The sequence below is a fragment of the Rhinolophus sinicus genome, linkage group LG06, assembly GCF_036562045.2.
Source record: "Rhinolophus sinicus isolate RSC01 linkage group LG06, ASM3656204v1, whole genome shotgun sequence".
Classification (NCBI taxonomy): domain Eukaryota; kingdom Metazoa; phylum Chordata; class Mammalia; order Chiroptera; family Rhinolophidae; genus Rhinolophus; species Rhinolophus sinicus.
Window position 1 is genome coordinate 23,823,780 of NC_133756.1, and position 13,903 is coordinate 23,837,682.

The window sequence follows — 13,903 nt, forward strand, 5'->3', positions numbered from 1 at the left end:
CAGACTCTTAGATCTGAGGTGGGACCCCGGGGGCTGCTGACCTGCTGGGACTAAGGGACTGTACTCGGAGCCTGCTTCATCTGTAAAATGATTCACTGTAACCACCTCGTAGGCATGTCCAGGGCACTTCTGTGCGGGTGCCACGGGCAGGGTGCCTGGTACCTAATTATTCAGTAACCAGCTCCTAAGCAGATTTATCCAGGCGCACGCTATGCAGAGTGGCAGCACTAGACCAGTGGTTCTCAACCAGAGCCAATTTTGCACCCTTGGGAACTTGCCAACATCTAGAGACATTTTCGGTTGTCACAACTTGGTGGGATGCTACTGGCATCTAGTGGGCTGAGACCAAGGATGCTATTAAACCTCCTACAGTGCACAGGACAGTGCCCCCAAACAATGAATTATGTGGCCCAAACTGTCAATACTGAGTTTGAGAAATGCTGCCCCAAACCTCCCAGGTGAGCTCAGTGGGCAGTGGACAGACGGGGATTCGTCTGAGAGCCCAGGCCTGACGCATTAAGCTCAGTGCGTGTGAGTGTGCTAATGAATGGATGGATGAAGGAACTAGTGAATGAAAATAAAAATAAACCCGAGTCCTGTTCCACAGCCCAACTTGCACACACACACGCATCAGCAGTGGCGTTCCTGGGCCCAAGCCCAATGTGGCCGCCTTACACCTCCTCCAGGAAGGCTCCTGGCCTCCCAGCCCACAGGATCTGCCTCCAGGGGGTGGGGAAAGGGCCCTGAGTGCTCCCTGTCCTCAGGGGGAGGCCAGCACAGCAGGGCTCAGTGAGGGACTGACGGCCCAAGAGGCAGATGAGTTCCAGGTGGGGCACGTGGGCTTGGCCATAACCTTGTGCCTCTCAAACCACCTGTCCATGCCTGAGACTCAAGTAGAACCAGAGTCAGAGCTCCCACAAGGACTCAACACTCCCCCACCTCATTTAACAGATGGGGAAACTGAGGCCCAGAGAAGGAGGGGCAAGGGCAAGGCACCAGCATCCTCGGCATCCCTGACTCAAGGCAGAGCCCCTCCCACCACCTGGGGACTCCCTCCCTACAGGACCGGCGTGTGGCCCTTCCCAGGGCTGGAGTCAGGGATGGAGGTAGACCACCTGACTTCTGTCTGGTTACCTCGACTTGGGGCGGCAGCTGGAGAATTGGATGGGGTGGTCCCTTAAGCGACCCCTGAAACCCTGCTTGCTGATAGTGCACAAGGGCAGGCAGGGAACTGAGATTATGATGGCGATCAACACCATTCTGGCACTGCCAACCGTGTACTGCAATTCTCTGATTTCATTCTAACACCCCCCTTTCAGGTCTAGGATCCCACTATTATAAACAAGGAGATGGGGACGTGCAGGCTCACCACTGGTGAGTGGTCAGAGCCAGGGTCTGAGTCCAAGCAGCGCACTCCAGAGCCCACCTGCCTCCTCTTGTGTTCCTTTCATTCTGTTTGCTTTACAAACATTTAACCAGCACCAACCAAGGGGATCAAGGACCCTCTGCCTTGAAGTGCATCACACAGCCTCTGCCTTCCAGGTCATGCTGGTGAGTGGATGTCATAAATCTAACCCTGGGCTGGAAACTGCTCCAATGAAGAGAAATACACAAGCAAGGCTGTCCATGCCCCTATTGAGTCCCTGGTGGTTCCCCATTCCCTCATCAATACTTAGTGTGGCATCCAAGGCCCTGCAGGGTCTGGCCTCTCACCACCTCTGCAGCTTCCTCCCTCTCCTGCCTTCTTAGCCCAGCCATCCTGGACATGTTTCAGCTACGGGGCAGGAGGGTGCAGTGGCTCAGAGTATGGGCTCTGGAGCCAGGCTGCCTGCTTTCCAAATCCAGCCCCACAACTCTAGCTGTATGGCCTTAGGCACTGTGCCTGTTTCCTCATCAACATGAGCATGACAATATCACCTACCTCATGCAGATGCTGTGAGGATTAAATGAATTATGTGAAGCCCACATAACAGAGCTTGCCTCATACTGAGTGTTCAGTCCGACACATTTTTTTATTCTTCAATCCTGCCATGCTCTTCCTTTGGGCCTTTGCATAGTCTGTTCCCTCTGCCTGGTACATTCTTACTCCCATTGGTCACCTTGCTCCATGCCCAAGTGTTTCTCCCTTTATTGAACACCTAGTCTTCAATCAGGCCTAGTTGCCTCCTCCAGGAAGCCCTCCTGGCCCCTTATACCACATGTCCCATGGTCCCTGCACTATCAATACACTTCACCACACTGCATTGTACTTGTCTGTTTACCGGATGATTCCTCCCACTGCTCTGTAAATTGAGTCAGGGACCCTGAACTATTCACTTTTGTACTGCTAGGACCTAGCATAGCACCTACTTAACACATAGTAGGTGCACAATAAATAATTACTGACTGATGACACGGAGGAAGGAGTGATGAATTCTGAATAGAACAGGGGTGGAAGCCACCATACAGGATAGATGTGGGCCATGAAGTTGAAGAAGGAATTGCAGTGGAGTAAGTGGGAGGGCCTTCAAGCAAAGGCAAGGAGCCTTGAGAAGGCGCATTCCAGGGGTAGTGTGTATACTGGGCTGCCTCAGTAGTGACAGCTGCCACTCATGGAGCACTTAGGATATGCCAGACAGCGTTCCAGATGCTATGTGGACTGGCTCAATCCTCCCAACACCTCAAGGAGGCAAGTAGTTTTATTTTACTGATATGTGTGGCACAGAGGGGGTAGGTAACTTGCCCAAAGTCAGCTAGCTAGTGAAAAGTAGAGCCAGAACTTGATTTCAGGACTCCCTTAAACCCTTCAAGAGATATTAACAAGACTGGGCCCCTGCCTTCAAGGAGTTGGCAATACATCCAGCAGCCCTTGCCTGCTCACTCCAAGTTTATGGTCAAGCCTTGCCATTCTGTGTCATGCAATGTCCCCAGCATGGGTAGAAGAATCCAGTCTGCAGAAACCCCTGCCAGAGCCCACAGCCGAATCTCCACAGCACCCAACACGTACCTATGGGGCTCCTGTCAGCCCACGAGCTTTCTGGGTGAGCTTGAGCAGTGAGTTCTACCCTTGTAAATGGGGCATCCTCAGTTACCATGAACTGGTAAATGGCTCCTCCTGTCCTGGCCCTACAGTTTTAATTAGCCAAGGGCCATTAAGCGTTCACCATGGAAGCTTATTAGCAGGCTTGAGAGCAGCTGGTTTAACAGGAGGGGATAACATGCCTGCACCAAGGTGGTGTCTGAATGTGGGGAGCCTAAAGGTGCCACCCCCTTATGCTGGCCCACATGTACCATCCACCCACTTACTGCAAAGGGCTAACTGGCCTCGGGGTGGCCGGATGGCTCTGTTGGTTAGAGCGTGAGCTCTGAACAACAGGGTTGCTGGTTTGATTCCCACATGGGACGGTGGGCTGCGCCCCCTGCAACTAAAGATTGAAAACAGCACCTGGACTTGGAGCTGAGCTGCGTCCTCCACAACTAGATTGAAGACAACGAGCTGCCACTGAGCTTCCGGAGGGGCAGCCGGATGGCTCAACTAGTTAGAGTGTGAGCTCTGAACAACAGGGTTGCTGGTTTGATCCCTATGTGGGACGGTGGGCTGCGCCCCCTGCAACTAAAGATTGAAAACGGTGACTGGACTTGGAGCTGACCTGCGCCTTCCATGACTAGATTGAAGGACGACTTGGAGCTGATGGGCCCTGGAAAAACACATTGTCCCCCAATATTCCCCAATAAAATGTTTTTAAAAAGTAAATTAAAAAAAAAAAAGGGTGAACTGGCCTAATATAAAGGCAGCTGCCACTCACCAAGCACCTGCTCTGAGCCAGGCACTGCTGTCCCCATTTTACCCATGAGGGACAGGGACTATGAGGAAGGTCAGACTTGCACAAGGTCACATGGCTATCAAGTGGCCCAGGCAGTGGACTTGAGTCTCTAGCCTGGGTCACTGTGATGTAAGCCATTATTTTATTTATTACTATTTATGGTTTGTTATCTATTTAAAAATCTCCAAAGGCATCAACAGATCTCTAACATAAAGCCTATGGTTGTTTTAACTATACAAATTAAGAAGTCCTGCCATATCACAAAGTTTATATACACGAGGTGTGATAAAAAAGTATGGTGAATGTTTAAAATGTATTACAGTAAAAGACACATTGCCATCAATTCCCCTCAAAATATTCCCCCTCATTTCAAACACACTTATGCCTTTGTGCTTGCCACGTTCTGAAGCAGTTCTGGAAGTCCTCTTTGGTGAGTGTCTAGTTGCACTGTTGCTGCCTCGATGTCCTGAATTGATTCAAAATGTTTTCCTTTCATGGTTGTTTTGACTTTGGGGAAGAGCCAGAAGTCACACGGTGCCAGATCCAGTGAATAAGGTGGATGAGGACACATCGTAACATTTTTATTTGACAGAAACTGCTGTATACCAGAAGCCATGTATGACACAGAGTGTTGTCATGATGGAGGATGAAATTTGGCCCATTTCTCAGGCCATTTTCTATGCACATCATATCTTAAATGCTTGAATAAGCCCTTATAATATTCAGAGATCACCATAGTGTTCTTGGGTACAAACTCAGCTCACACCATTCCAGCAAGGTCAAAAAACACAATTAACATCACCTTGATGTTACTCACACTCCTACACAACCAAGTTATTAAAAGCAGAGAGTTCACAGCAGTCTGATAATGTACAACCGAAATTACACAAAGAAATGCTGAACTACAAAGTGGGCTCAGAGAAGGCAACTACCTGCATAGCAGGAGCTCTCAATCGCTTTACACAGAACTATCCAGAGAGCTTTACAATCCCCGACACCTGGCCACACTCCAGACCATCACAGAACCTCTTAGTGGGAACCAGGTGATTCCAACGTGCAGCCGAGGGCAAGCTCACCTGCCTCACAGTCCAACCTTTCTAGGCTGCCCTCAGAATCCACGTTCCCGGGCTGCTCTCAGAATCCACGTTCCCGGGCTGCCCTCAGAATCCACGTTCCCGGGCTGCTCTCAGAATCCACGTTCCCGGGCTTGCGTGCTGGGCCCCAAGCTCCAGTGGTAGGCCTGGGGGTCATTAGGGGTTGGCACATGCATTCATTAGGAAACTTGATGGTGTGTGCTTGGTGGTGGGGTTACTCTGGCAGTAACAGCAGTGGCAGTAACAAGCTGCTGGGCAGCTGTGTGGCAGGTGGAACAACTGGCCAAGACAGAACTGCAGTGCACTAGGAACCAGCCTAGGACCCGGGCCACAGTGAGCTGACCACCGAGGCTGGCCCACCAAACAAGGACAAAGCCATCAGGGCTGAACAGGAGAGCGCTGGGGAGCCAGAGGGAAAACCACTTCCAGGAGCTGTCAGGCATGTTTTCCAGAGGGGGTGGCGTTCAGCTTGCCCTCGATAAATTCTTGTTAGATTTGGCTATGTCGGGACCCTAATCTGGTGAGCAGGAGCAGTGGAAGCAGGTGACACTGCAGTGGGGGCTCAAGTCTGCTCCTAGTTTTCCACATAATTCAGGCAGAGACCTCGATATTCAGCCCTGTTGTGACTCTAGGATCCAACTCTGCACAGGACAAGGTCACCGTGGCCCTTAAAGTCTGTTATACCTGATATTTGTGGAGGGAAATGTTTAGAACACTTTCCCAGCCACCCTTTTTTTCCCCGAGTGGAGTGTAGAAATGGTGGAAAAGAAAGTCTCAAGACTGGAAGCCACTACACTATTTAGATGGCAGGTGTCACCGTTGTTTCAAATGAACATGCAAAGCTCGTCCCAATAGTTTGACTTTATTCAACTGATCCAACACAATCTCAGTGCAAAGCCACCGAAATAGAGCCAGGTCTCGGGGGGTGGATTGGGGGCCATTAGCTGATTATGTCAACTTTCTGTGTAGCTTAGACTAAGGCGGATCAGAGGAACCAGGTTTGTCAGGAACCGCTCATGGAACCAGCCCGTGACAGACGTCTGTTAAGAAATCTACAGATCTAGTTCCATCTTCTCATGTCACAGGTGGGGAAACAGGCCCCGGCAGGGGAGACGACATGTCCCAGTGGAGGAGGCTGGTGAGCCTGCTCCCAGGCCGTAGGCAGCAAGTGGCTTGTGGTCAGGCTGTCGGAGCTGGAAGGGCCCTGCCATCAGCCCTCCCATGCTACACGTGGGAAACTCAGCTGAGAGAAGGGAAGTGACTCTCCCGAGGGCCAAGACGAGAACTCTGCTCTTTCTTGCCTCTCTGCCTCCTACCAAAAGCTTCCACACCGGAATATAAGAGGAATGGTATATGGCAGTATGGCGGGTCCAGAGAAAGGGGCCAAGTTAACGACTTTAAATACAAATAGTTTGAACAAACTACTGGGTAAAAATCGGTTTCCCTACCATGTTCTCACCTTCCATGAGCTTCCCTGTTTCTGCAGACTAGGCCCAGAAAGGAGCAAAGGAAACGGCAGCATTAGAATGAACTCCAAGGCTGAGAGATGGGCAGGGGTGGGCTGGGGGCATCTAGACAACCTGTACTTGGCTCAGTAATTCCATGACTCCTTCTGTGGTGAGGAAGACCACCTCCCCAGTGTTCTGGCACCAAACCTCAAAGTGAGCGGGGTCCTCCAGGGCCCTCTTGCCAGCGATGATGACAAAGGGGTAGCCAAACTTGTTGGCGTCCTTCAGTCTGTTCCCAATGGTCAGGTGGGTCCTGTCATCCAGCAGGATCTCCCCTCGCAGCTGTGGCACCGCCTCTGTGATGTGGTCGTACAGGTGCCCTGTGAGCTCTACGGCCACCTCCTCCCTACTGCCCTTCTTTGGGGGGATGAGGCAGACTTGGTAAGGGGCCAGAAGGCCGGGCCAGCGAATGCAGTCTTCTGTGGAGAGCACCTCGATGGCAGCAGCCAAGATCCGCGTCACCCCCAAGCCATAGCACCCCATTTCAGCCAGGGACGGTTTGCCGTGGACGTTGATAAACTGGGCATTGAAAATGGAGGAGTACTTGGTACCCAGGTAAAACGTGTGCCCCACCTCAATGCCTTTGGTTTCGGTCAGTGGTCCCTGGCAAGCAGGGCAGTTCTTTTGTGACAAGTCTAGTGTCTCCAGGTTGGCTGAGAAGCTGCAGCTGTGACAGACTACAAACCGGTCCTCTCCAACATCCACTGGTAGCTGGAACTCATGAGACATCGTGCCCCCGATGCTACCCACGTCTGCCTGGACCTTGACGCAGCGCAGCCCCAGCCGGTCAAACAGGCTGTCATAGGCGTCACACACCAGGCTGTAGGTCTGCCGGGCGGCCTCTGGGGAGGAGTCAAAGGTGTACATGTCCTTCATGTAAAACTCTCGGCCACGGAGAAGACCAAAGCGGGGCCTGGGCTCATCCCGAAACTTCCTTGTCACCTGGTACAGCAGGAACGGAAGCTGCTTGTAGGACAGTGTCTTCTGGGAGGCAACCAGGGCTGTGATGGCTTCCTCGTGAGTTGGTCCTAAGCAGTATTCCTTGCCGTGTCTGTCTCTAAGTCTTAGCAGCTCCTTGCCCATCAAGTCCCACCGGTTGGTGGCTCGCCAGAGCTCTGCCGGGCTGAGACTGGGCATGTTGACCTTCTGCCCCCCAATGGCCTGCATCTCCTGGTCTATGACCCGCACCAGCTTCTCCAGGGCACGGACGGTGTACGGCAGGAGGTGGTAACAGCCAGAGCTGGCTGGGTGGATCAGGCCCACCTGCAGCATCAGCCGCTGGCTCTTACAGGTCAGGTCGCCAGATCTGTCCTCCAGGGAGAGCACCTGGTCTTCCCGAAGGTTCTGGGGCTGGAACACTCGGGACAGCACCAAGCGCTTCCCTCTCCCTGGGGCACAGTGGTGAAACCTGCAGGACACATACCCGGAGAGCTGGTGGCTGCAGGTGGCCAGTGCTCTGAATCTCGTCAGCAGCCCTTCCATGACACCCTGGCACAGAGAAGCACTTGTGCCTGGAGAAAAATGAGTCGAGCACAGATAAGTGTTAGCTGTCTTCTGACACCGTGAAGTAGCCAGCTCAGTCGGGTCTCCAACAAACTTCTAAGACAACCACCGATTCTGCAGATGCAAATCCTTTCATTTCTAATTTTCTAGCAGATCCAAGTACTACTGCTATTACTTCTTACTGCCATGTTAAAAAATAATCAGTATTTTCCCACTTACAAAAAAATATAACAGCATTCTGCGGAGAGAGGTGAATGGGTGGCGACTGCACCCTGCACTCTGGAACCAGGCAGCCTGGATCCCAGCTGAGCGTCCCGCTGATGGCGCCCTGTGTAGCTTGGGACATGTGACTTAACCCCTCTGTGCTCAGTTTCTTCTTCTCTTAAATGGTAATACAATAGGATCTACCCTGTAGGTTTACTGTAGGAATTTAGAAGAGTTATAAAAAGTTATCAGAACAATAGCTGGCGTATCCTATGAGCTCAATTGATGTTTGATATTATTATTATAGAAAACTGGGAAAAAACAAACAAAAAGGAAAGGAAAGCAACTACAATCCCTCGGCCCAGAGACAACTGCAGCTGACGATCCCTCATTTCTTTTGCCAGCCCTGTCCTTTGCCCACCCCACTTAAATGTCAAATGTTGTGTGCTTCTCTCTCTCTTTTTCTCTCTCTCTCTCACATGCACGCACACACACACACACACACACACGTGCACACCACACCCTGGTCAGGCCACATGCTAATGGTTCCATGTCAACATCTCCACTCTGTACGTGTCTCTCGAGCTTCAGACCTCTTGGAGAACACACTGCATTTCAAAGTCAGCACCTTCCCCCCAAACCCACCCCCCTCCAGTGCAGCCTATCCCTCTGAAGGGCACTGCAAGCCACACTTTGCCCAAACCAGAAACCTGGGTTTACCTTCTCCCTCCCCCATGCCCCACATACACCAACCCTCTTGGCCCTGTCATTTCTACTCCTTTACTTGCTGTTCAATCTGTCCCTTCTCTCCCCCTCTACAGCCTGCACCCAGGTCCAGGCCACCAGCATCTCACTCGACTACTGCCAACAGCCTCCTCACTGGGCTGCCAGCTTCCATCCCCTCCCTCGTCCAATCCAATCTCCATGCTGCAGCCAGAGGGGCACTTCCAAAACACAAACGATAACAGATTGTCTTGCTTAAAGTTCTCCAACAGCTTCCTGCTACCCTTAGAATTAAGTCTCAGCTTCTGATCTTCACAGTGCCCAAGGCCCCACGTGAGCTGGCTGCCGGTCCCCTCTGGCCTCGTCTAACCATTGCCCTCTCCATGTTCCAGCTGCGCCATGCTCACTTTTCAACACAGTCATCTTTGCAGGCCAACATCTACGCAGGCTCCAGGCTCAGGGTTACCGTCCTGTCCTCCAGGACGCCTTCCCTGTCCCACCTCCCAGAGACCAGCTGCTCCTGCAGCAGTCCACGTGTCTCCAATCACACAGCAATCACTCTTTGGAATGACTGCTCACTGGGCCGTCCATCTTCCCCCAGGCACTCTGCTCTGTGTGTGCAAGGACCACGTCTAATTTGCTCTCCACTCAGCACACAGTAGGGGCTTACTAGACACTGTCTGATGAATGAGCACATAGGTATCTCTATTTTACCAAATATTCACACATTTCTAATGGCAGTACAACATTTCACTGATTGACTATATTGAGAACGATTCTCCTACTACCAGAGAGTAGTTGGTTTTCTTCTTTATACATAATCTACAAAGAACAGAAGGAGATATTTGGGAGATGATTTTCAGGAATGGAATTACTGAGTCAAAGGGTATAAACTTTCAAGGTTCTTAATTTATATTGTCAAATTTAGTGAGCACCTCTGATTTTCAGTATATTCCATAGAGCAAAGCTCTCCTGCAGTACGCTGAGAATGGGTTACTGATTTCTCTCAGCTCTGGAAAGCTCGAATCCCTAGGTGGTCACCTCCAGCTTTCAGCCTCAAGTCCTCCAGCTGGTCCTCTCCCAACTCAGGCAGCTTCTTACATTCTCCCTGTGCACTGTACAAATATTATCATTTCCTGTGTGGCCTATGACCTAAAAAAGGTTGGGAGGCACTGCTACAGCATCCTTGTGTGACTGCACAGAGAAGCGCGGGCCCTGGAGGCAAGGCACATGTGGGTCATACCTGCCTCCACTACTGGAGGTCCCACCTCAGGCCAGTGGCCCAAGCCAGAAATGCCTTCACCTTTGGCTCCTCCTAAAGCCAATGAGTCTTTCTCCATGATTACTCTCAGGTCCACCCCCTTATTTCTGTCCCTTATGGCCTCAACCTTGGGTTAGCCCCTCAATACCACTTGCCACATTACAGGCGACCAGCGGTTCTGAAACGTAAGTGAGCATCAGAATTACCTGGTGTGCTTGTTAAAACACTGATTGTGGAGCCTCACCCTGAGACACTCTGATTCAGTAGGTCGGTACAGGCAGAAAACCTGTATTTCTTACAAGTTCCCCGGTGACGCTGATGCTGCTGACCCCGGGACCATCCTGGGAGCACCACCGCAGAAGCCTAACTGTTCACCCATTCTGAGTTAGACTGTCAACTCCCTGCAGGCAGTAACCATGTGTATTTCATTCCAAGTTGTATCTGCAGCATCCAGAAGGGTGCCTGGACAGAGCGGACACTCAATAAATGTCTATCAACGAGTAAGCGGAATGATTCTGAACCCGGCCATCCAGTCTCCATATAACAGATATTTCGATTTGATCACTCCCCTGTTTATAATCCACTAATGGCTCCCCATAATTTTCTCGGAATGGTACCAAAGCCTCTTTATATTTTTACCCCAACACCCTTCTTTCAGCTTCTTATCCTACCTCTTCCCTAACATACCCCAAACTGCTCATCTTTCCAGGAACAGGCAAACTTGCCCCCAGTAACTCCAATTCATCAGTCAAGGTTCACTTATTGCAAGAAGCCTTCTCCAACACTTCCAAACAGAGATAGTCACTTCCTTTTCTGTGTTCCCACTGCAAACACCTCTTTCTAAAATACTGTAATGGAATAATTTTCAAACACGTTTTTGAGAAACTGCTGTGTGCCAGGAATTGGGAGTGAACAATGTTTCATGCCCTATTCCCCTGTTAAACTATGAGTTCCTGAGGTTTTCTGCATTTTTAGATTTCAGGGCCTAAGACAATGCCTAATATTTGGGCTGTTCTTGTTTGTTGATTAAACATAGTAGTAAATGAAGAGCAAAGTGAAGGGGTGCAATAGGAAATTATCTGGATAATTTCAATAAGAGCCTTAACCCCTCTGTCCCTAGCCCCAAATGTGTACCGGTCCTCAGACCCCTCAGCTTACCCCAACAGGAGAATGATTATATTATCTCAATTTTTCCACACACAATAACTTGAAAGCAATATAGTAACTAATGAGTCCTGCACCTCAGACTCTGGAAAAGAGCTTCTGAGTCATTCAGTAAATTTTTATAAAGCATCTACTCTGTCTTTCCAACACGGGCCTTTTTTTTTTTTAAGGTTCTCTGACTCACAATGGCCATGCAATCCAAGCAGGAAAGCTGTGCATAAAGTGCTTGTAACAGGGCTCGGTATATAGTGTTTGCTATTATTATGCCCAATTCACGGAAGAGCGAGGCTCAGAGATGTGAAATCATTGTGTCGTGTGACATGGCAGAGCATAGGGCTACAACTGCAGGCTAAGTCCCTGCCTCCAAGTCCCACGAAGTCTCCATCACGGACCATGCTTCAAAGCACAGCAATGGAACCCTAGACCTAGTTCTATGAACTGGCTCGGCCTTCACTGGCTGGGTGACCTGGTCAAATGACTTTTCCGACCTCAGTTTTCCCATAAGTAAAATGGGAACATTGACTCAGCCACCAGGTGATCCCTGAGGGTCTATATCCAGGGCTGGCACTTCTAGGAAAACCTGTGCTACAACAACCTGAAGTAGAGAAGGGAGGAAGTCCTGCCCTCAAGTTTTCCGCAGAGGAAACAGATTAGAAGAGCGTTCTCCAAAAGTTTAAGTGACTGTAACACCGCCCCAACCCAAGGACGGGATGCACATGGGAAAGCGAACACCAGGATCCAGGGTCTCCGCGCCCAGAGCCCACTCTTCGCTCCACCGCCCCCTGCCCGTCCCTAAACCCTCGCTGTCACCCACACTCACCAATTAGTGTTCCGCAACCCCGGCGACCGCCACGCCGGGCTAAGGCTCCTGCGCCAGGGGGTGTCCGTTAAAGCTCCGCCCCCTGTCCTTCTAGCCAATCACAAAGCCGCGCTCACGGGGACAAGCCCACCCCACTGTAGACACCAGTAAGAAATGTTCCGGAAGCTTAGCCAGGGAGAGAGAACCCAGCTCTCTCCAAGATCACAGATTGGCCTGGGCCGCAATGAGTAAATCAACGTTCCGGAAGTGCCCTCTAGGATTTAGGGAGGTGTAACTCTATGATCAAAGCCGATTTTCTGGGTTCTGAGTCTAGTGTTCACTCCTACTGTCTGGGCTCGCCCCACTATCGCGATAGAACAGCTGGCCAAGTGTAACCATGACAACAGTGGGCAATACAGTTTCCAATCTACCCTATTATTTTACAGGCTTTCAATTTAAATAAATTTAAAAATTTTAAACAATTGGAAAAAGTCACTTTTATTACAAAACCCAAGACAGGCTTTATGCCACTAAATAAAACTTTCACTCACAAAATATTTTTTGAGATGCTACCACGTACCAGCCACTGTTGTAGGAACTGGGAATAGTGAACAAAACAGACAAAATTCTCTGGATTTAATGTAGCTCATATTCTAATCAATAAACCAATACAGTGAAGCTTAAGGGGAGGCTAAAGAACTCAGTAATAAGAGAAGTGGTATTTTAATGCAATTAATTAAAAAAAGGAATGCAAAAATCCATGGTGAACAAATTATCAAAATTTTATATAAAGACAGGATCCACCAGTCAGATGCTGTTAAATACTATAGAGAAAAATTAGTTGGGGAAGGGAACAGATTGGAGGTCAAGTGGTTGCAATTCAAAATAGGATGATCAAGGGCCAGGCTGGCTCAGGCGGTTAGAGCTCTGTGCTCCTAACTCCGAAGGCTGCCAGTTCGATTCCCACATGGGCCAGTGGGCTCTCAACCACAAGGTTGCCAGTTTGATTCCTCCAGTCCTGCAAGGGATGGTGGGCTCCGCCTCCTGCAACTAGCAACAGCAACTGGATCTGGAGCTGAGCTGCGCCCTCCACAACTAAGATTGAAAGGGCAACAACTTGACTTCGAAAAAAGGCCTGGAAGTACACACTGTTCCCCAATAAAGTCCTGTTCCCCTTCCCCAATAAAATCTTTAAAAATAAAATAAAATGAAACAGGATGTAAGATTTTTACTGATATATCCCCTCGCGCGAGGGGAGTAAGAGAAAAAATAAACATGTGGGACTACATCAAACTAAAAAGGTTTTTCACAGCAAAGGAAACCATCAATAAAACAAAAAGGGATCCTACTGAATGGGAGAAGATATTTGCCAATGATATATCCGATAAGGGGTTAATATCTCAAATTTATAAAAAAAAACTCAACTCCAAAAAAAAAAAAAATCCAATTGAAAAATGGGCAGAGAACATGAAGAGACAATTTTCTAAAAATGACATGCAGATGGCAAACAGACATATGAAGAAATGCTCAACCTCACTAATCATTAGAGAAATGCAAATAAAAACCACAATGAGATATCACCTCACCCCAGTCAAAATGGCTATCATCAATAAATCAACAAACAACAAGTGCTGGCGCGGATGTGGAGAAAAGGGAACCCTCATGCACTGTTGGTGGGATTGCAGATTGGTGCAGCCAGTATGGAAAACAGTATGGAGGTATCTCAAAAATCTGAAAATGGAACTACCTTATGATCCAGCAATTCCACTCCTAGGTATCTATCCAGAGAAATCCAAAACTCTAATTCAAAAAAATTTATGCACCTCTATGTTTATTGCAGCGCT

At 49.6% G+C, this 13,903-nt stretch overlaps 1 protein-coding gene across 10 annotated transcripts in view; it reads right to left on the bottom strand.

The window, feature by feature from the left end:
• PARS2 (prolyl-tRNA synthetase 2, mitochondrial) overlaps positions 1-12,213 on the bottom strand; it is a 33,006-nt gene extending 20,793 nt beyond the window's left edge. For 5 of the 10 annotated variants that reach the window (XR_012497231.1, XR_002138255.2, XR_002138253.2 and 2 more), the window contains exon 1: positions 12,081-12,213. Coding sequence is in view for 1 of the 10 variants with exons in the window: in XM_019742861.2 (XP_019598420.2) it covers positions 6,469-7,887 (1,419 nt within the window). In the remaining 9 variants the exon portion in view is untranslated. Of the gene's footprint in view, positions 1-4,363; positions 7,917-12,080 lie in introns of those variants that run through there. The other 5 variants (XR_002138254.2, XR_002138256.2, XR_002138252.2 and 2 more) reach the window with 2 other exon arrangements.
• Positions 12,214-13,903: the final 1,690 nt, after the last annotated feature.